General features: G+C 42.5%; 1 protein-coding gene across 9 annotated transcripts in view; it reads right to left on the bottom strand.

The window, feature by feature from the left end:
- STIM1 (stromal interaction molecule 1) overlaps positions 1-23,868 on the bottom strand; it is a 508,846-nt gene that overhangs the window by 14,987 nt on the left and 469,991 nt on the right. For 3 of the 9 annotated variants that reach the window (XM_078658670.1, XM_078658668.1, XM_078658669.1), the window contains one exon: positions 11,211-11,452. The exons of the other annotated variants lie outside the window; for them this stretch is intronic. In XM_078658670.1, the coding sequence (XP_078514796.1) occupies positions 11,413-11,452 (40 nt within the window). In that variant the 3' untranslated portion in view covers positions 11,211-11,412. Of the gene's footprint in view, positions 1-11,210; positions 11,453-23,868 lie in introns of those variants that run through there. 9 annotated transcript variants of the gene reach the window in all.

The raw sequence follows: 23,868 nt of genomic DNA, 5'->3' as shown, positions 1-23,868 counted from the left end.
TCTTGAAATGCCCATGCGGCAGAACTTATGTCGGAAAAACAGAAAGGAAAATCAAGACCAGGCTCAACGAGCACAAATCAAATATAAGAACTAAAAATGAACATTCAAGTGTAGCCACACATTTCAACGAAGCGAGGCATAATATAGCCCAACTTAAATTTATGGTCCTTGAAATGGTTGATAAAAAAGAAGGAAGAGACAATAACGTTAATCTATTACAAAGAGAGAAATTCTGGATTTACCATCTCCAATCATTGAAGCCATTTGGCCTAAATGATCGCATCGAACTAAGTTGCTATCTATGATAAGCATGTCTGTCACACTGCCCGCTTTTGCGATTATATGTAATGCACTGACTGTAACCTTATTTATATACCATCCATAATGTGGCACTAAATGTTAATATTTTTGTTTTTCTCTCATGCACACTTCAATCCATGACTACCTGCCACCTTGTTCACCTCCCCATGGGCCACTACTAACTTTTAATCGTCGACCATTACAACATGGCCGCCAAATTTTTCTTTAACGTTCAGTCCGTTTTTTATATTGAAACCCCTGGACATTTGAGTCCTCTGAGTTTCCAACACACCCCAAACATTTCACCCGGGTCAGCATGCTCCGTCCCTGGAGAATCCGCTGAACTTCGTTCCTTCGGGACCACGAACTTTATCAGACGACACCGCTCTCGTCACAAAGTAAGTTTAACAGTGTTTTCATAGCACTTCGCGCACCTCCGCACCAACTTGCCGCCTACCCGGTTTACAATTCTAACAGCCCACCCCTTTCATTTTCAAACAGCCTCCTCCATCAATCCCGACACTCGAGCAAAACTACACATGGTATGTTTTATGTTTTTTTTTTTTTTCACTTTGATCGTGTCTTTGACAGCTATTTTCACATGAGTGAGATCTCATTAACGTTTCACCTGAGCATCATTATAATGCATTGAATATTATTTGTTAATGTATCATATTAAGACAGCAGGTATGCTAGCATTTTTTAAGACTGTTACTTTCACCAACAGAGCTCCTGGAAAAAGGGCAACGCCCGAAATGCATTGGAGCAGTTGTACCAATAGGAAGAATCATGTTTAAACAAATATGAACTAATATTGATCAAGTGATTTCATCTTCAAAATAAAAATTACGTGAATTGAACAAATTATGGTCTAACATATTTGGAGTCAGTCTAACATCAAAATAAAAGCTGGATCAACAGGCACAAGCACAGTGTGGGAAAGGAATAGTCGTCTCCAAGTCGATAAATCCAAATTATTGTTTAAGGCAGAGCTGTACAAATAAAATACTGGTATATGCCAATACACTTAAACTAAAAAAAGACAATGTGCTTGATTTTGTGCACTAATTAGTGGAGTGGGAGGAAAAAGTTATTACAGAACTGACCTACACAAATAAGCCAATATCCTTTGACATCAAGAAAAGCATGCAGTGGTCGAGTAATGCAGAGGCAGTAATCCACCGTGCCCAGCAGTTTTAGGTGATGATGAGTAATCGACTAGGGCGCTGCCACCATCTTCTCCCTGGGGAGCTCGGATTCTTAATGCCTTCATGAATCGGTCAATGAACTAATAAGAAGCAAATTATTGTGACACTGTTGGCTAAGCTGGTTAACAAGAACAAATTCTGACCTCTGCAGTCCAACGTACATACCAAGAAAGGGCAAAATCCCCTTCAATCCAAGCCTCTATTTTATATAATGATGCTTTCTAGATGAGGCAAAAAGGGGCAAGGACATTATGTCCAAAGGCGAGAGCAGCACACACAGAACCAGTGTCACAATACTGTTGTGGGGAACCCACATATTACTAGGTCGTACTACCAATTCTGCAAAGTTAACTACAAAAAGGCAACAATTTACAGAATTGACTTATTAAAAAAAGCAGCAGGGTGTTATGAAGAACAATCTCATAGGAGCCAATAGGGCAAATTTTAGTAGCATGACCCGATGACACTTCTTGATTCAATGCTAAATAGCCAGAACTGATGTCACTTCCTGATTCAATGCTTAGTAGCCAGACCCGATGTCACTTCCTGATTCAATGCGAAGTAGCCAGACCCGATGTCACTTCCTGATTCAATGCTAAGTAGCCAGACCCGATGTCACTTCCTGATTCAATGCTAAGTAGCCAGACCCGATGTCACTTCCTGATTCAATGCTAAGTAGCCAGAACTGATGTCACTTCCTGATTCAATGCTAAGTAGCCAGATCCGATGTCACTTCCTGATTCAAATGCTGAGTAGCAAGACCCCATGTCACTTCCTGATTCAATCGGCAATGTGGAGTCTTTTACAGAAGTCAGTGAACATTATCGTAAAAGAGAAAGCGTTGATAGTGAGACCCGAGCACCATAAGTGAAAGATAAGGGAGTCTAGAGAGAGTTTACAATCAGGGCCAGGAGGTACATTTGTGAATTCTGATCTCTGAAGGAGAAAATGATGTTACAGGTTTGCACTAACTGCAATTAAATGATCTCAACTTTGCCCAAAGTCACAATGTTTGTGTTTGAATCATGATAGAAAAATGTCTGAAATTTGGATGATGATCATGGCTAAGGCTTTAAAGAGTCAAAAAACACTACAGGAATGCGAAGATGTGCAATTCCAACTTTGGAGATTTGCTTAGTGTAATCTTTCTGTGTTGGGGCAGACTACTTCAAGAAACAGCAAGTCTGCATGACCCCAAAAGAAAACACTTCCCAGGAAGCCGCGATCAAGGACTCACAAACTGCTGATTGTGGAGTCAGGGCTGTGGCTTTGAAACCTGTGTCAGACCAGGCAAGTTTTTTATCCTGCACAGAAGACCTCGATCGTGAATGGCCAAACTTTAAACCAGAGATTTAGTGTGGATGATGCAAAAAGTATATTATTCATTGTTTTTTTTGTCTTGGCAGCTACCACCTCAAGTTACCAGAAAAACATGCCAAAATTGTGGAATGAAGGTTCAATTTATTGTGAACATTGCAACCTTCAACGACATTAAAACCCTCATCTTCACTCATCTAACTAGCGTCAACTACGACTTACTCAGAAAATATATTTATGTGACTGATAAGGAGCAGGAGAAAGGAATTTCTGCATATGAGACTATAGCGGTTATCAGCACGTGGGACTAAGTCGCTACTATGAGGAGGTAGCTGCACCTATTGCAAATGATAACAGCCGCACATATGCTTTAGTAGACAATATTGCATGGGTCAATTTTCCTACAAGACGATGCTTTCTCAATGCAATGCTAGATAGATCATCGCATTTAACAAGCCCTCAAACTATGTTGATGAATTTTTCTTGATCAACAAACAATATATATTTATACAGGTCCCAATCAGAGTGTTTGTCATTCTAAGGTGGTTCCTGCCATACAAAGATAGAAAGCGTTCCACAACTGCATTAGAGTGAGTAGAGTGAGGCAAGGAATGCTGCCATTACAGACACGTCGTTATATTAGCACCTTTGTACAAGACTCTGTGGGAGGCATCGGTGCAGCTAGTTAAAGCACATCTAAATGAGTTGCATCCTTTGGCTCACAAATGTTCCTTACAAAAAGAGTGATGTGAAACTTGCAAAGCAATGGTGATAGGAAACTTTATGGGCTGAAGCGTCCCTATCTTACCAAAGCACTCCATGCCAACTTGCACACCTTGACAGCAGACAGAAGGTCTTCAATAACCAGAAAAGATTAATTTTAACAGAAATTTAGATGTAGTGTTATTTCATGCACAGTAATGTATCTAATTAATTTGGCCTGCCCACCGATTAGAACAAACAGCAACGTTTTTTTACGAGCGAAGACCAACCAATCTTCATTTCAAGGACCAGTAGATAATAAGTCTTAGAAGATTCAGAGAGGAAATTACCACCAACTAGACAAACTGCTTCCTGACAGGAGCCTTATGTGACATTACATTAAGCTTCAGTTGTATTCTGAGAGATCCAGCTAGTTATTGTGAACTGGTAAGTAAGAATGCACAATGGCAAGATCAACCATTTCCATTGACAGAGACACTACTCTTTCACATGAATCATCCCTTTGTGCTGCTTATCTTCTTCCCAAACTGAAACACACGAGAAAATAAGTCTTCATACACAGGTACACAGTAAGATGATACACTGACAACACTCAAAGCACTTCAAGTACTGATTAACTGTTGATTTTGGACATGCAGTAAAAGACACAAGTATCAAAGCCAAATGCGAAGAAAGTCTGTAGCACACAAGCTTCACACCATTTAGCGAGACAGTAAATCAGTTGGTAAATGGTATGTACGGTATGAAAGATGCCATGGTTGCTGCATTTATAGGCATCACTCATTTTCAACAGAAAGGTGCGGGTGTTATATAGTATTCCGTACACACACTAAGCATAACTACTGGGATCGGATGCTGGTTCAGAAGCCCTTTTATCAGGTGAAACCACCTCCTGATAGTGATAATTACAGACTATTCTATACAAAGCACGTGCTTCCAACATGAAATGCTGCATAACAATCTGACTGCTTCCGTAAATCTTACATGGAAACTCAGATACAGGATGATAGATCTCTCCACTTCTCTCTCCCTCCAACCATGCCAGCTCAGGACCGCCAATATACCCAGAATCTCAGATTGGGCAACCCAGTGCAGTAACCAGATAAGCAGACAATGTTTTATGAAGTACTATAAAAGGACCCGCAGAGCTATTCAAAGCTACCAGCATACTCGAAACCATAAAACTGTGCATCTGTCTCTCACACTTCATCATCCAACAGACTGCCAAGTGCTGCGACCAATAACATAACCACACCTCGGTGGTAATCAGGCACAACAAAGAAACACTTCACACACAGGCTCAAAACAACATTCTTCCAACCACACACCCTGCACGGTGTAGCATGATACTCTTGTAAGCAAGCACTTCAGCACCCCTACAGGAGGTTAGTAAGCGCTATATAAATGCTTCACCACAATACAAAAGGAACAGTTATTCATCTGCAATGCAGTTGACAACAACTGCTAACAACTCACAAGCAGTGCACTCCGCTTCACAGGAGTGGGAAGAAAAGAAAACAATTCAGTTTATTCCACTCAATGGCTTAACAAGACTATCAATTTACAGGTAGCTTCAAATTCTCAAGTTCAAGATGAACTGCTAAAACCCAATAAACTCACCATTAAAAAAAGTAAGTAAAAGTACAGGCGGCCGTCTAGATCTCCACCCAAACATATTTATATGTTTTTTGGGGAGGGAGAGAATTCACAATCATTCCCAGAAGTAAGCCTGGAAAGTTGTGCAAGGTGCAGGTTTCCAGTTGCATTACTGGGAACACCACCGCAGTTTCCACCAGCACCTGCCCTGAGGCCCTTTGTGAATTCTTGCAGGTGTAAATGAGGTAACCCAAGTTTACAGCCAAAAATAGGTCTTAAAAGGCCCTATAGGGTTACTTTTCAATACCCTCTGATCTACTGCATACCCAACCACTAGATGGGAGTAGCTGGCAGACATTTAACCCCATTACAGATATAAAGCTGCAAAACTAGTGTTGCAGATAAGTAGCTTTTTATTTTTAGCTGCCACACTGCTTAACAAAATCTTTCCCTTCTCACCAGCTTTGGACTGGAACACTGTATGAAGGCCCCTATCGCAGTGATGCTGGCTGAAGAAAACGAATGGCGCCCAAGGTTTTCTGGCACTTGCATTCCTTAACATACTCAGGGTTCCTGGGTTTATTAATCTTGAAAGGCTGAATCAGCCTCTCCAGGACCCAAATCTGTGACCTGAGAGATGCATACCAGTCTCTGTAAGGGGCCATGAGTCTATATCTTACCATCGTCGGTGGGTGGGATAAGTGAAACTCGCTCGGGGTCTCAGTGGTCAAAATTCGAAAATTTGCATCACTCAAAATCTACTATTCACCATTCTTGTGAAATGTCACAGAAAAGAGGCTGCAGAGTTAAGTGCCTGACGGATCCTTAATCCTCCAGAGAAGGAAGGACTCACGCTGGTGTGCCTATGTAGGAAAAGTACACAGCCTTCAGGAAGTATGGCTTTTTTGAAGCATACAACAGTGTAGAGAGAACAACGAGCAGGACAGGCTTAGGGGACAGGATGGTCTAAGACCTCCAGAACGCAAGCCTCACAGGCTCTTTGGACGGAACTCTGGGAGAGGACGAGGCGGTCCCAATGAGGAACCAGTATTCTCAGCGACGGCCCTGTGCTGCGGAAGCACTTCTGAAATACTTCCGGGGCATCCGTGCACATGAGCAGCGTGACCACTGACACGTCAGACTTTGACCACTTCCTCATATGGTTTGTGAGCTCATTGATAAGCCTGACACAGGATGCGAGATTCTGGCAACTATAGATAGAGGAAGCTTATCTGCAACTCAAGGACATGCCATCGTTGTACTGCTTCCGTGCAGAAAAACAGCAGCTTCTAATGCTACTGTAGAAGTGCTGGGTCCTTCCGACAACAGGCAGAAATACTTGCACCGTCATAGGCACAATTAAGCTGGTATGATTGTGCCATCGTCAGACTGGAAGCTTCTGTGCCCAAATTAGGAGCCAAGGGCCAGTACATGGCAAGTGCTGCACTTGGATGTGATTTTTAGCGGGAAGCTCCACTCCAATGTCTTGTACTGATGAAGCAGTCTTCTGTCCATAACTTGGTGCCACCTTGCTTTTGTTTGTTAGTGCAAATCACATGGGGGACTCTCAAATATCTGAAATCGAGCATCAAGCTCCTGTTTTCAAACAAATTCAGAAACATCACCCCTTAAAGAAGCTAGGAACTAGGGAACATCTTTATGTATTCAGAGCTGCTTCAAGGACAGTACCTTCTCTCCATGTATTCGGGTCATCATCAGGGCCTGATTGACTGTAGCGGCCACTGGGCGTTTTCCCGGTAGGCTGGAAGGTTGGGGGCCGGTTTTGGAGCGGTGGGGGTCGAATTTTTGTTAATGGGGGGAGGTTTTGCAGCAGTTCTGCAATATTGGCCCCTGTAACAAAACAACAAAAGCAGCAGCAGTGTTTCCAAAACAGCAACCTTCCCCACCCTTCCTCTACCCCCTCCTCCAGTGCCAGGGCTGGTTTGTGTTCTCAGTCCGGCCGCGGTCATCATCACCTACCTACCTGGTTTCCTCACCAACAGTCTAGTTTACCATGACAACAGGCATGCACCTTTCAACAGCACTGAGTCATCTGGGAAATCTCAGAGCAAACAGACTGTAGCCCTCCCTACCAGCATTCTTTAGAGTTTAACCAAACAATAAATGAGTGCCATAAACTTGGAGGTTCAGTGACCTACCACCATGTGCAAAACCAGTTTCACTGCAGTACTGCATTGAGAAGTAGCTCCTGTAACTCTCCAGTTGCAGGTTGAACTGGTTAATAGTCCGGACCAGGCAATAAGGGCAGCGGCCCAAAGATGAGCAGATTTAGGAAACAAAAGCTTCATACGATCGATTTGCCTCATTCCGAATTAAGAGTCACAGGGATGATGAGACCAGAAGAACAACAACCATTTGGTTTGGTGCAGAGAGACATTGCCTTCAAGTAATTAGATACTGAAGTCAGATGTTTATAGAGCACCCACCACTGTTTGTAAGGGAAACATGACTAGGTGACACTGCCTTTGTGCGTGTGGAGTCATGTTGTGGAATCAACATGTTGACAGCCACAGGCAAGTGGCCATCTTGTTTTTAGAAGTTAATGAAGGCATTTTGTTTCGAAGAACACCACCAATGAGATCAGCGACTTTCACTCAAGCCGTGTATTTACGATCGGCATAACTGGCCGGTCAGGTTAGTTCCTACCCATGCTCTAAAGACATTCTTGGGATCCATATCGTAGTTAAATCCAGAAGTGTTTATATTAATTATAGAACCAATCATCTACTATTTTTCAGGAAAATAGATGGATTTTTGGGAGCAACTCGACTTTATTTCCATCTCTATCTGCCTCAAGCCATCTGGCTTAGACACCCTGAGGCTCACCACAAGGCAAGACTCCTACAAAGTTTTAAAATAAAATAAATCCTCAAACTATTAAGAAACTTATGGGTGACTATGCCAATATTTTTACACAAATAAAAGCCTTGATGCGCGAAGAGTTTAATAGGGGTGTGGATTAGACGAAGACTGAGCAATGCTAATAAATGTTTTGGACAATAGCACTAACAAAAACTTCATACCACTTCAAATAAAGCAGACCTAAATAACCAGTTACTTACCTGCAGTAACCCCTTATCTGGTAGAGACTATCTAGCCACAGATGATTCTTTACCTTAGAATATCACCCAGGCATCAGGCTGGATCCGGACATTTTTGAGCAGTTCCCCTGCGGGCCGGTAGGTAGAGGTGCTCAGCTCTGTGTCAGTAGCACCAAAAGTGACATGCGTGGTGCCTTCATAGGCTCTACCCCAGCGCGCTGACGTCCGTTTCTTTTCGGGGCTTTCCACGGCAGGAGCGCTGAGCAAAGAGTAACACTGACGACGGGTGTGTGAAATTCTAAGGTCCTTAGAAGGATGACTCTCACACTGTAACCAGTTCGCAGAGTGGGGAGGATGGGAGGGCCGGTAAGGAATCTGCGGCTACATAGAGGCTCTACTAGATAAGGCGTTACTGAAGTTGTTCATCTGAAAGAGACTACTAGCTGTAGATTCCTTACTTTCAAATATATACCAAAGCAATACCTCCCCGGAGGTAGGTCTGTGTAACAAGTTTAAACCAAAAAGTCTTGCAGGACTGAATGGGCAATGTTCCCATCATGACGAACCTGACTGTACAGACAGCAGTGTTTGGTAAACGTGGCAGAGCTACCCTAGCAGCTGCCTGACAGATGTTCACGACAGGGACTTCGCGAGGTAATGCAGTGGTCGCAGCATTGGGTCTGATGGAATGAGTATGCAAACCCTCAGGGAGTTGCTTCTTGACCAATGAACAGATTTAATGAAGAGCACTATTCATCGCAAGATGGTCCATTTCTACACAGCCTTTCCCTTAGCTCCAACATATTCTACGAAGAGTGGAATGTCTGCCTGGAATTCATTGGTATGCTCTGGGTAGAACAACAACACTCCTTAGGGTCCAGACAGTGGAGTATTTAGAAGGCTGAGGTGAATCAAATAAGGAAGGCAAGGTGATATTTTGGCTTACATGGAAGGAAGTCATTACCTCCGAAAGGAAGGAGGCATGTGTTCGAAGGACCAGCTTTTCTGGGTAAAAGGTGGTATGAGGAGGGTGCACACACAGTTCCTGCAGTACGCGGACCCTCCTGGCAGATGTTATGGCCAGTAGGAAGGCTGTCTTCATGGTTAGCGACTGCAGTGGGCAGTGTGGCGGCTTAAAAGGAATGCATATCAGAAAAGTCAGAATTAAGTGTACGTAAGCTGGATGCATGGCCTGAGAGGAAAAATATGCTGAAGACCTTTAAGTAACCTAATCACAAAAGGTGACTTGAACAAAGAAGGTTGTTCTGGCAACCGCAAAAATTACAAAACGGCTGATCACCTTTAACTATACCAGAGCTTATCCCTGAGAGACCATTAAGAGAACAATTAGTAACACCTGAAAGTGGGGTACAGAGAGACGGTCAATGGGGTTTGATGAACACGGCGCCACAAATTCGTCCTAGCAGCAGGAATGTACCATCCTGGTGGAGGGACGCCTGGCTGGCAGAAAAACATCAGACTTTGGGAGGAAGGTTGAAAGCCCAATCTCCACATGAAGGCGGAGGATGCACAGGACACTCACCTGTTGCTGCGAAAGAAGATCCTCCCGAAGAGGCAGCCTGACCAGAAGATCAATGCTCATGCTCGAGATTCCGAAGTCTCCGTGGCCAATCCAGAGCCACAAGTATGACTCACCCGGTTGTTCCTGATCTTGAGATGGTGTAGAGGGGGCCGGAACTCCACACACAAAAATATCATCTCGGAACGAAAGCCACCTTGGAAAATCTAGTGGGGGCCTCTCCTGAACCCATAGGGCCCATGGGCGCTCCAGAGGGATCAAGCCAACCAAATAAGAGGTGCATGAGCTGAGAGAACTCTTTCAGTTGGGTGAGGGTCGCTCTGGATTCAGGAATGTCAGAAAGGCAAAGAGTGGAACCTGGCGCAGGCTCTGCAGAGGAGCGAGGCCTGCAGTATCAACGCTTCTGCTCCCCTCCAAGTATTTGGGCGGGTGCAGCGAAGTCAAAGACTTATTTGACTTCTTCGTGCGGTGGGACATAGCCAGTGTTTGTAACAGAGACAATGACCACTAGATGCAGTTCAGCAAGTGGTCCCAGGACCTTCCGCACAACGGATTGTAAACATTGCAGAGTTTTCCGAAGTCCAGAGGCGAAGAGGTTGAGGGGACACCCTTGAAGGCATGGCACGGCAGTCCTTACAGGTCTTAGAGTCGTGGTCCCTCTACGAGCACCACAGACAAACTAAGTCTGAGTCTGTCACAGACCACTGTCTGTGACAGGCATCACATGGCTTGAAACCTGTAGGTTTAGGGAGGCATTTGTCGCACCAGAATAAATTCTCAATTTTTTCTCAAAAAAAGTGGCTGGTGGTAGTACCTCTTCACGGATCAAAACTAGCTGGCGCTGAAAGAAAAGAACAGACGTCAGCGTGCTGGGGTGGCACCTATATAGGTAGGGTACAATTTATTCACTTCCGGCATGGGTGACACGGAGCTGAAAACCACCAGCTGCCAGCATGAAGGAGTGCTGCTAAAATTTTTTGGATGCAGTCTGATGCCTGAGGAATATTTTAAGGTGAGGAATCTGTGGCTAGGTATCTCTATCCTACACACAAAAGTAATCTTTCACAACAGTAAAGTTAACCTTCAGCGCTTTTCAAGGTTAGAAAAACATTAACTTACAAATGATTTAGGAATTGAGAGCAAACAAATGTGAGCATCTGGTCAGTTTTGTTTCTTTTCATGTATCCACAGATCCTTTTCCCTAATTGGATTGCCTACCATCATTTCTTATGGTGGACAACGAATCACTAAAGACAATATTATCCATCTTCGAATCTCGTCCGCATCGTTCATCAAGGTGAATAATACATAGTTTTGAGACAGGCCAGTACAGAGTGCATTTGATACATGAACAGAAGTAAGACTACGCAACCATGCTAACACAGAGTTGTCTGCAACATTGTATATACACACACACAGACAAAGAAGGGTGCACTGCAAACACAAAGATCACACCAGCGCCTATACAAGTTAGAAAAGTTTTATTAGGAAAAGAGGCTTTGTCATTCTTGGGAATAATCTCGCCATGCATAGGTAGGATGATTGAGGGAAGAAAGACTCTGGAGTGGGACATTATTCATCCCACAAAGATGAGTGTTTTCAAGGTTTTTATCGCTCACAGACACCCACTTCAAAATGTATAGCTTGACGATTTTATGGACTTATTTCATCGCTGGAGTTTCTTGTCTGACTCGTTTCGGGGCAGTCTGTGGAAAGACAATAAGGCTTCTAATAAGGTCAAGGCTTTTGTTGTATGTCATATGGGATTTATGGAGTGGGGACACAATGCAATAACACATATTGCTTTTCTTTCTTATTAAATATATGACAATCTGAACAAAGACATGCAATATTCTGTGCCTGAGGACAGCATCAAAGAAGATCAAACATGAGTGTACTTCCCAAAGCGACCAACAGAACTGGAGATTTCAAATAATGTAAATAATGTTATATTTAACATGGTCACATCACCAACACTAGATGTCTTCTTTTCCATAGGTTGTTCCAGATCATATAACTTAGTACATACAGTTAATATTTAAATAAATTAAAAAAAGTATGTTGATACGCCCAAAATATATCGATATCTAATAGAACAGTAGGAAAAATCATACTATACAATCACAGATCTTGTGTGTCAAGCATTTCTCAAACTGTTCACCTATGTCTTGGTGACTTACCTTAAGTATCTATCCAATATCTGTACAGACGAGCGAAGAACCATATACTTACCTTAAACCATCATTCTCCAGTGCTCATATCTTCAATAAGAAACTAGTTCACTACCTCCCAGGTTTCAGGTGGAACCATGGGCATACTTTCCATTATCCATTCAAGTCATTACAGGTCTCTCTTCTTGCTATTGGCTGTTTGCAAGAAAGGTTGTAAAAGTGTGCATCTTTTACCAGTTTCCTATTATTTTACCTTTTGATTAACTCTGGATGTCTGGTTACACACAACACATATTTGCAATCTACAAAACATCCTTAATAATAGATTCTGTAATTTCCTCAGCATTGTATGTTTTGCAGAAGCTACATTTTCACACAGGCCAAGACTTTACGGAGAGTTATCTTTATATGTAGTGATCGTCAGTTGTGGCCAGATGCCATATCATCTTTATTAGATACCACCACTGCCAGAGGAACATGAGGGTGTTCAATTTAATCTAATACCTATTTGTGATTGGTTCCTAGATTGTGGAAGGCCGTCTTACATAAGAATGTTCTGTCTCTATAGATTTTGTTCTACATTTAGTAGCATAGATGTGTGCTATTGCTATAATTCCTTCGAGGACGTGCAGTTGGGAAGTAAGCTAGAAGAGAGTTTCTGGGATGACTAGTTTCTTTCTCATATTCCCCTTAATTGAAGCTCATTCTGTGGTGGTGGTCTGCTAGGTGAGAACTCTATCAGTCAGTCAAAAAACAACTTTATTTGGTTTATCATAACCATAAAGCATGAAGTAAAAAAATATAAAATCGCACCACATAAAAACGTCATGTTTCAGTAAAACTTCTAAAAACATTACCAAATCTAAAAATCCCAATGCGGATTCCCTCGTGCATTCACTCCTTATCTGCTTTCGATCATAGGGTGTCCACTTTAATCATAAATTTTACACCACGACAAATTAGAATATTGGAGATGCCTCTCATCCAGCTTATTACCGCCTGCCTGCAGGTACGAATTTGTAAGTCCTTAAAGTGTGCCAGTAACTGCTTCCTTCGTTCCATTTTTAAATGATCACAAACACACATTAAATAACATATTAATTCCTTACAGTATCCACACAGCCGGCAATTTTTTGATAGTTCTTTTCTCTTCCAGGTAGGGACTAAGTCCTTTGTATTGTGGTCACCAAGTCTGTATTCAGTAAACTTCTTTTGTAACAGTAGCCGAAAATGTGCCATTAAATAGGGTTGCGGTTTTGATGAGGTATACGAATTTATTACTGCCCATGCATGGCGTCGTTTGGACAATCTTTTTTTATCTTTCAGGAATTACAGTTTTTTTAGCCTTGGCGTTACATGCTTTATTAAATGCAGCTCTCTCCATCTTTTGTTTCCAGACTTCTTCCATGTCTAGTACCGCCAGAGCAGTTTGCAGGGAATCGCCCCATGTGTTTGTTATTCTTTTAATATATTGACTTTGTATTTCCATCCAACATAAGTAGTTCAGCGACCCAGGTTCAGAAGCTCTAAGCTTCCAGCACAGTTTTACAAATGTTGCCTTTCTTTGGTATTCCTGGAGGCCGAATTCTAGGCGCACCTGTGCTGGTGATGCTCCCTTTGGGAGATTAAAAACTGCTTTAAATGTTTTTGTCTGCAGGTCGTTTAAAATAATAATTTCTTGGCTGTGCCAGATTTCCAGGCCGTAGGACAAAGTCAGAAGCAATTGTGCTGCCATTATTTTCAGAAGATGTCCATGTGAAAGGCATTGCAATTTCTTGCGGAGTTGTTTATAGGCAAAAATCAATGACTGAGCTTTCGCTTTTATGTCCATTTTTTGCTCCATAAAAGACATTCTTTGGGCCAATTTGATGCCTAGATATTTGTATGTTCTTGTTTCCTCTATATGCGTCTCCTTGGCATACCATTTATATTTTGACCCTGCTTTAGGTCCTGCTAGGCGAACCACCTTTGTTTTTTTCGCATTTATTTCCAAGCCTACAAGATGCAAGTATTCAATCAATTTATTTATGGTTCTTTGCGGTCCTATTGGTGTTTGACTCATAACCACAATGTCGTCCGCGTACTGCAGATACCGAATTGGCTCATTTGCTATATTGGGTGGGTGTTTCAAGTTTATTTTTTTTATTTGTTTGATTAATTAAAATCTTACAAAGAAGTACACATTAAAATATCTTCATTAACAAAATTTGTTAAAAACTTCATACAGATAATAATACTAATCTTTTTTAAAGGAAGAACACTATATAAAATTTTCCTTAAGGCCTTTCGCAATCACAGTTAAAATTGTTTACAAAAGTGGCATTCATTAGTAGATCGTTCGGGTTTAGACATGCCATTATTGCTTGTCTACAAGTTCTTATGCCTCGAGCATTAAATGACCGCCTGAGGATTAGTTTCCTTTCTGCTTCTATTGCAGGACACAGACACACCAAGTGCAAAATGTCTTCTTGTCCCCCTTTACACAACCTACATATCATATTGCCTTCAGTTGTCTTCCAAGGTGGAAGATGACACAAACCTGGCCATAGACCAAAGCGCACTCTGATAAACGCCCGCTTACTTTGGACAGACCAGGGAGTTAGGATGTAATTTTGGACTTGCTTTTTTTTGTAGTCATTTACAATCGGCCATGAGTGCTTTCTTTTTACCAATAGCTCTTTGTCTTTTAGAAGCGATAAATGAGTAACCAGTTTATTAATTGGTTTTTTGAAGCTTTCTTGAATAATTGTATTTTCCCAAATTGTTGTAATTCCAAATTCTTCTTTAGCTTTATTTAAGTATATCCATGCTTGAAGTTTTTTGTTGGCTACTACTTCTTGCCACAATGCTCGAGGTAATCCGTTGTCCTGATCATTTTTTATACGGTTCCAAACTTTTAAAATTTGTCCTTGCCGGGCATATTGCTGATTGTTTATACCAAACTCCAACCTTATTTGTGCCTGTGAGGCATTACGTGGTAGGCTGAATACTATTCAGAGAAGGACACATGTTTTGCTGCTGTCGAAGCCAGGGTGGGGGGGGGGAAGGGGTGCACACTTCCCATGGAGACCAAGTGATCTGTGCATAACGCGGCCTCAACCACGAAAAGAATGGGGGGGTTTGGTGAATGGGGGGGGAGGGGGTTGCTGAACTGGTGGGATCTGCTGATGGTATTTAAAGTCCCTACCATAGGCAAGGAGGGAACAAAATTGGTGTATTGGGTGACGCTGTGGAGCGGACAGGCTCAACAAGCGCTCTGTGGCCCAGTCTGTAAAATGCTCCAGGGCAAAGTATGCTTTTCCCCCAAACAAGCGTGAAACATCAAGGGTATGTCCAGTTGACTGGTCATCACCTGAGAAGTCTGTGGACCGCAACTAGGCATGCCGTTTGATAGCCACACTGGTGCCAATTACCCTACCAAGGTAATATGTGATGTCTAATCCACACAGGATCGCAAATATTTCGGCGCATCACAGCCATGTGTGAGAGCGAGCCACAAATCTTCCGAAATACCAGGTAAGATTTGGGCTACATAATCCCAGGGCATGGGTATAATACCCCAGAAGGCATCTGGCCTTTACTGAATTAAGGGCTAAGCTAGTTGAAGAAAACAGGTGCTTCCCAAAGGGAATGCATTGGAGTTGACCATACTCACTAAGGCCTACATGACAAGGCTCTCAGACATGGAGTGCTGAGTCACAAAGTCGGGATCCACCGGAGCCAGGTGGTCAACTGTAGGTCAAAGACCTTGTCCGTCTTCTACAGGACTATTACGCAGGAGGCACCATCATCTGCAGCAGACCTGGTGGAGAAATGAGTCTACTCTATGGTGATATGTCCAGGCCACTGGCATCCTGGAGGACCTCATACTAGTTATCATCTGTGTACTTGGTAGGTTAGTTGATGGGACACCAGAAAGATGCAGATTAGTTGAAGCTCGAATGGCATCGACTCAGAGAGCACAATGGGCTGTGCTTTGTCATCGACATCGGTGTTGATGCACAAGAGCTAAAGCGGGTTGTGGCCCAGGGATCGGAGTTGCAATCAAAGCCGTAAAAGAGCCCATAATTGGTCAAGAGTTCAACTGATGCAGAGGGCGTACCCACCGACTGAGTCTCAGACGGAGGCCCTCACAGTTAATTTTGGACGGAAGCACACCAGAGGGAGCCGGTAACAAGCTAAATAGATACAAGAAAATCCTGGATTTGTTGCGGTTTTGCCGATGGTCCCTGAAATTCAGGTTGGCTCAGTGCAAGGGTCGGAATTAGCTCCAAAGGGGATCAGGCTCCAGAGGCACTGACACCCTTGCACCTTCTCTGGAGTTTGATAGTGGCAGGAAGGGAACCGATCCCCGCTGGAGTTTTTAGGTTTCATCTCCGTCTTACTCAAATAATTAGAGTTTGATGAAGATCAGCCACTGTAACAATTGCACAAGCAGATAAGGTACCTACCATTCGACCTCGACTGGTCCAACATGGAGTTGTTCAATGCTTGGTGACCTAATTTCGCTTCGAGTTCACAGGTGGTTTCGGGGCTCATCAAGGACCAGTTACTGCAGGCCTTGGAGTTGTGTTCCGACCTGTGGCATCACAGACACACCTATTCGGTATCTGCCACAGCATTAGCTTGCAACAGCCCCTACAAGGTTTAAACCCGGTGGTTTAAGGGGGTGAAATTTTCCGAGCAGACTGGATTTTTTAAAGAAAACATTTGCAAAAACAGTTCCAAAGAGACAAATGGTAGCTCTAGATTTGCTTCTGATGACACCGAAAGAAAGGAATGTATGTCAGCACGCATGGTTAGCACTTGCATACAACTCCACATGCCACTTCTGTGGTGGAATGATGTCGGCACTAACCCACACAATGTCACCTACTAGAGCACAGGGGTTCTGCTAAAGATTTTCTTTTATCCAGTCTGACGCCTACGGAATATTTCAACAGTGAGAAAACTGTGGTTAGTAGCATCTATCAGAGAAAGATGATGAACTCTTTCTTACTCAAGCTAAGCTTTAAGTAGCAAACAACCTACTATTCAATTTCTGAAATGAGTATGCGAGGTTAGTGATTTCACACTCTATACTATTTATCTAAAGCAGAAGAAGTGCATCATGAGCACACAAAATACAGTTAGAGAAAAGTGGTCTCTGGAAATCCCACAAGCCATCATTGTGATGGAAGACCAGAAAGGCCGGCCATGTCCAACTATTGACTCCAATAATCCAGTAAATCAGCAAACCACCTCACTGTTGTTCCACTATATCCTACCACCTAAGACATCCACTCAAGAAGGACAGGATGGTTGACAGAGTGGAGGCCACTGAGAGTCCGACGAGAACCAGTCATCCTGTCTTGCCTCTGCAACACTCCAGGTTTATGAACCTATGCGCATGATTGACATCAACACATGCCTTACTCACAATGGGTAGCTGCAGGGGTGGTCAATTAAGGATTTGTTTGGCTCCTACCTATTCCTATCTTTATAGGATAGACCGTCACACAAGAGAGACTAGAAAACATGGAGTGTAAATGAATGGAGTTTATAAGCAATGACTAGGCCAGTCTGAATAACTGTGCCTCAGATCTTGATAAGAACACCCTCTGAAAATACCCGTCTGAATTCACACAGGTACACAGTGCATGAGGCAAAATAAACCTTTCCACAATCCAACACCCAACCACGGGAATATTGTGGGATATCAAACTCGCTGTTAGAACTAAGCTTCATAACTGCCCTTGGGATCATATTGCTGTAAGCTTATTTTTCCACACATTTTTCACATGAGCCGGGACATGGAATATGCAACTTACACTGAATGCTTCGGAGCACTGTAGCCAGATTCATCACACAAAGTAGAATCGACTTTCTGTAAGACCAACTGTATCAGATAAGAGTAGTACCAGTGGTGAATGTTAGCAAACAGGCGCGTTGATAGGTACCACTAAGTCCATACGTGCTTCCACAGGATGCAGTCTGGTGAGGCGGCTTTCAATTGGAGAACCACTGTAACCGTCAGGTCAGCAGCTTTGGTCTGTGCTACACCACTTTCGCTCATCTCTTCTGTGTTTTGTTGAAAAGAGACTGATACTGGGAAAATATATATTTTTTTACATTAAATAGTAACAACCCGAGGTCGGCTTTTTAGGAATATTGTATGCTGACCTAGTTAATATCCCAAAATGCAAAAAGTGTAGCCCAGAAAAAACAAGGTCATATGCGACAAGAACTAACCGCAGTGGTAAGGACATAAGCACGTAGGCAGCACTTAAAAAGGCAGGATCATGGTAGACTTAAATACCTCTAGCAGTAGGGGTGGAAGTAATGGAAACTGAGTAAGGGTCACAGAAGTTGCGACTGGGAGGTCAGGGCCACGACATGTGAAAGCGATGCTCATGCACCTTTGTCCTCATTACGTTGAGCACATTAACTGAACCGCCCACCAAGTGGAGGCATTCCCATGTGTAGGGGCCTGTATGCAGCAGCATGCGCACCGTACAGTTGTGGTGCGTGTGCATGAAACAGTAAGCGCTCCGCCTCTCCCTCTAGGCACATTGTGTGGAGCCTTGGTGGGGCAACTAAGAAATTGACAATGTAGCCAGGAACACATCCTCTGGGAGTAAGGGAAGTAGCAATTGTTGCCAGGAATGAAATATGCCTTCTCAGTTTCCTTCTAATACTTTCTTTGCTGCTCTGATAGACTTCCTGTCTGACTGCAAGTGTGGATGCAGCGTACTGCTATGGTGCTACAACCTCAGGACACATCAATTACTGCGATTTATAATTCTTTCTGTAGCAGATATTTTTTTCCATGCAAACGCCACTGAAACCGCCACAAGCTGATGACATATGTTTACCCATAGCGGGCTTCTGTCTTGATTTCCTTTTTCTTTCAAACCCAAATCCATTAGTGGCTAAATTGACCAACTAGGATTAAAACCTGCGGCCAAATGAATTCATTTGTTGAGCTATTTCACTAGTTAACTAGCACCTAAACAAAAGCATTTACTGCAAATAAAAAACGAAAATTCCTTACCATGCAATCAGACTATAAGGGCGATGCTCTCTATAAGAAAAAAATAAATTCATTATTCAAGGGCTGTGCTTCCAGTTTTTGAGTCGAATTGGGAAATGAAAGGTTCAACCGCAGACTATTTTTGATTGCAGAGTGCTAACTCGACCAAATGTTAACTTTATAAACAAACATTGGCAAGGCCAATTGGTCATTGGCTGCGCCTTTTAAAAGCAGACCTATAGGATTTGCTGGTGATTTCTTACAGATGTCTTCAGTCCTGGGAGTGGCCGCCATTTCGTTTTATTTATCTACCGTTCTAAGATGGCAGCAGCCCACGGAGTGGAGCAGTACATTAAAAAAAAGAAAAATGAACAAAATGAGCATGAAAAAGAAAGAAGTGGCCTACCAGCAAACTGCAGCAGACAGGTCCTCCACAAAAGGAACCACTAATGAGACGCAGACGGGTGGCAGGCAGAACAGAGAATGTGGGAAGCAGGTAACGAGGGAGAGACAAGAAAGCACACGCACTCCCATGTCAAGAGGAAAAGAAATAAGTTGCTCCCTGAATAGGCAGAGGAAGGACACAAGATACCCAACCAAAACGCAGGAATGAAGATATGCCCCAGAGGTAGGACAAAGTACAGGGAGGAAAGCCACTGAATGAAAAGGGCAACGAGCTGAAGAGAAAGCCATTAATCAAGAGCAAGGGGTGGACTCAAAGTCCACTGTATGCATATATTTTTTATATATTAACAATAGCTCTTCAACAACAGACAATGAAAGCTGTTGTTAGGTGGAATATAATACATTGGGTTTGAATGAAGATTGGTTGATGGTAGTTGAAATAATTATTACTTAAAAGACTTGTGCTGTTGTGTTATGGATCACAGGGACTATATCGATGCATGCATCGAACAGTCCACAATCGACATCGTGGCTTGGGAGTATCACTGTGCATTCTTTAATTTTTCTAGCCACAAATAATAGGTATGTGATATAAAACGGAGTTAAGAGTATCTACTAATTAAATATATCTACACACTAACACCAAGTCAAATACTATACAAACTAGGTTTTGTCATTAAAAAAAAAAATTGACTCGAAAAACAATGAGTCCTTATGACCTCAATAACGTGATGACTGATTAAACCCATACGTGTTAACTGTTTATAGTTCTTCTCATTCACCTGCATGTAGCTAACATACAACCTCATTACAACAGAGGACACCTGCCATTAACCTTGCAGACCCTCTGCACTCCAAAACCCCCCAAAGGGATTACGTTACTTACCCTGTAAGCATCTGTTCTTGGCATGTAGAGCTGTAGATTCACATGCTTTGCATATTCCTGCCATCTAGTGTTGGGTCAGGATGTTTGCAAGTTATTTTTCTTCAAAGAAGTATTTTCCAGACATGAGGCAAGGTGACTCCTCCTTTTGGTGATAAAGCGCATGGGCATCGACTGCATTGTTATATGGTTATACCGCAAAAAGGGTGAGAATGGAGTACGAAAATTAAGTATAGTATATATGCATGTATAATATAAATAATAAGGATTGCAATGACCATAGGTGTCCGAGGAGGAAGGCAGGCGCATGTGTATCTACAGCTCTACATGCCAAGAACAGAAGCTTACAAGGTAAGTAATAATCAGTTCGAGGCATGTGTGCTGTAGATACACATACTTTGCATGGACTGTATAGCAGTGCCCTCCAAAAGCGGTGGCTAACCAGTGGGCGTTGAAGTTGTTTGAAAAAATGTTTTAGCACTGGTTGGCCTACATTGGCTTTTTGACACAATATGTTTAGTAAATTTGTGTGGTGTAGACCATGTAGCTACTTTGCAAATGTCAGCTATAGAAATGCTACCTAAAAAGACCATAGATGCCCCTATTTTATGTGTAGAATATGCTCTAAGAGGTATTAAGTTATTTTGGCTTTAACATAACATGTTTGGAGACGTTTAACAATCCATCTACAAATAGCAAATTTAGAGTTAGGTTTTCCATTATCAGGAGCAAAGGCAACAAACAGTTGTTTTGCGAAAAAATGTTCGATCAATATAATACAATAATGCTCTTTTGACCTCTAATGTATGTAGTGCTTTTTCTGCTACTGAATCAGGTTGAGGGAAGAAAACAGGTAAGTCAACTGATTGGTTAGTATAAAAAGCAGAGGCTACTTTTGGAAGGAACTTTGGGTTAGTTCGAAGAACCACTATCTTTATGGAGTTGGAACAATGGTTCTTCTAAAGTTGGTGCATGAACCTCACTGACATCTTAGTGAAGTGATAGCAATCAAAACAGCCAAGTTCCAAGAAAGGAACTGCAGTTGACAATTGTGCAATGAATGGTTCAAAAGGTGGAACAATAAGTCTTGTTTGAACAATATTAAGGTTCCATGCAGGTAGCACTTTTGGTGATATTAATCTTTTAAGTGCTTCCATAAAGGCTTTAATCATTGGTACTTTGAATAAAGACAAGTCTGTTTTGAAGATATGCAGCTATTGCTGCAAGGTGGAGACGTATGGATGTGTAGGCAAGGCCTGCATCTTGTAGATGCAATAGATAACAAATGATTTGTTGTATAGAAGCATAAAATGGATCAATGGTTTGGTTATTACAATATAACCAACCTGTTTCCATTTTGCTGCATTGCATGCACTAGTAGTAGGCTTTCATGCATCTTTAGGAATTGTCATGCAATCTGGTGGTAAATGTAGGTATCCAAACTCTGACTTCAGGAACCATATTGCTCGGTTGAGCCCTTTGGGGTTTGGATGTCTGATTTCTCAATGGTTCTGAGTAAGAAGGTCTGAGGTGAGTTGAAGCTTCTGATGTTGTCTGACTGAGCCTTTGAACCAGAAATGGAAGAAGAGGGAGAGGCAGAAAAGTGTAAGCAACTATCCCTGACCAATTCAATCATTTGGGCATTGCCTCTGGATAGAGGGTGTGGGAACCTGGAGGCAAAGTTTTGGCATTTTGAGTTCTTTGCTGTTGCGAAAAGAAGTATGGGAGAAGAAATTTGCAGTGGAGTTCCCACTCGTGGACGTGTTGCCACATCCTGCTGAGGAGGTCGGCAAATTCGTTGTCCGTCCCTGGAAGGTGCTCTGCTACAAATTGGATTTTGTGATGTTTTGCCCAAGGCCAAATGGTCTGAGAGAGGCATGATAACTGTAGAGTGTGTCCCCCCCTTCCCCCCATTTTTGTACATAGTACACAGCTGTCATATTGTTTGTCCGGACTAAGACAACTTTCCCTATCAGCTGAGGTAGAAATGTTTTGAGCACTAGGTGAACAGCTATAAGCTCTAGGTAGTTGATGTAGAGACTTTTGTATTTGGTGTCCCAGAGACCCTTAACTGTTAAATGTTGTAGCTGGGCACCCAAAGCTGTGAGTACGACTTGCGGAACAGGGTCGATAAAAGCCGCCCTTTTGACAAGTTTTGGGTGTTACACCACTGCAGAGAGCGATGGGTGCAGCTGTCTACCAACATTAGATTTTTTAGTTGACCCTGTGATTGATTCCATTGGCATGCTAAGCATTCCTGTCGAGGATGCATGTTCAAACTTGCAATGCATGATGCCATCATCCCTGAAAGTTGAATTAAAGGTATTGCTGTTAGATATTGGTTGCTTTTGAATTGTAGTAGCAGTGTCTGAAAAGTATGGCTGCATTGGGATAGGCTAAACCTGTTTGAGTGTTTAGGATAGCTCCTAGATAGGGTTGCAGTTGTGTAAGTTGAAGATGGGATTTTTGCACATTGGTTGTGAATTCCAATTGATGAAAATGTATTGTAATTTGAGTGTGTTGTAAACACTTTAGATGTGTGTTGGCTTTGATGAGCCAATCGTCCAGATATGGGAAGACATGATGAACTGCTACTACTGCTGGACATTTGGTGAATACTCTGGTGCAGTAGTTACTCCAAATGGGAGCACTTTGAATCGATAGTGTTTTCCTGCTAACACAAATCTGAGGTATTTGTAGTGTGCTGGATGAACAGGGGTGTGAAAGTATGCAACCGTTAAGTCTAGTGCTGACAATGTTGCTTTGGTGCAAGAGGGGAAGCACTTGTTGAAGTGTGACCATATGGAAGTGTTCAGACAGTATGTATAAGTTCAGAGGCCTGAGATCTAATATTGGTCATAAGAACCATCCTTTTTTGGGATAAGGAAGTAAAGTGAATAACCCCTGACCCTTGGTGTTGTATTGGAAATGATTCTCTAGCTTATTTTGTTGGAAGAGCTTGTACATATTGTTTGAGCAGTTGGTGATGCTCTAGAGAGTTTGTGAATGTGAGGAGGAATATTGGGAGGATTGCTGGTGAGCTCCAGGCAATAACCATGTTGGATATATGTATTACCATTTATAAAGCACCTGGTTACACCAAATGGTGTGTCCCCGCTCTAGGATTCTAACCCCCATCAGAAAAAGGGGTGAAAGGGGAGACAACACTAAGCCAGAAGCGGAGATAAATGGGACTCTAGAATGAGGTAGACTAAACAGTCTATATTTGAGTACGGAAAAGCAAGGTTTTGAGTCCCTTTCGGAAAATCCTTTCTGTTGTTTCTGATCTCAGATTTAGCGGCAAGGTATTCCACGTTTTGCCCGCTAGATAATGTCCATCAACCATTTGTCTGATGATAAACTGCCAAATGGGAAAAAAATTGATGAAGTCTTCCCCTGACTGGTGTATGATGATCGGGGGAATTGTTAGGAAGTCACTGTTTGTTGGGAGATGGAGAGGTATGTCTTGGGGTACCTCTACCTCTGCCTTTAAAATTGTTCACTCTGTAACCGGCTTTGTAAAATCCTCTAGAGAGGGAGGATTGATTTCTTGATTTATAGGAAGATGTGTTTGCATCTGTGAAGGTATTTTTTGAGCCTCCCTATAAAACGAGTAGCAAAAGAAGCCTTTGTTAGATAGTGACTGTAGTG

The sequence above is a fragment of the Lissotriton helveticus genome, chromosome 8, assembly GCF_964261635.1.
Source record: "Lissotriton helveticus chromosome 8, aLisHel1.1, whole genome shotgun sequence".
Taxonomy (NCBI): Eukaryota; Metazoa; Chordata; class Amphibia; order Caudata; family Salamandridae; genus Lissotriton; species Lissotriton helveticus.
Note: the sequence above shows the minus strand (reverse complement) of the source record. Positions and strands in the feature narration are given on the sequence as shown.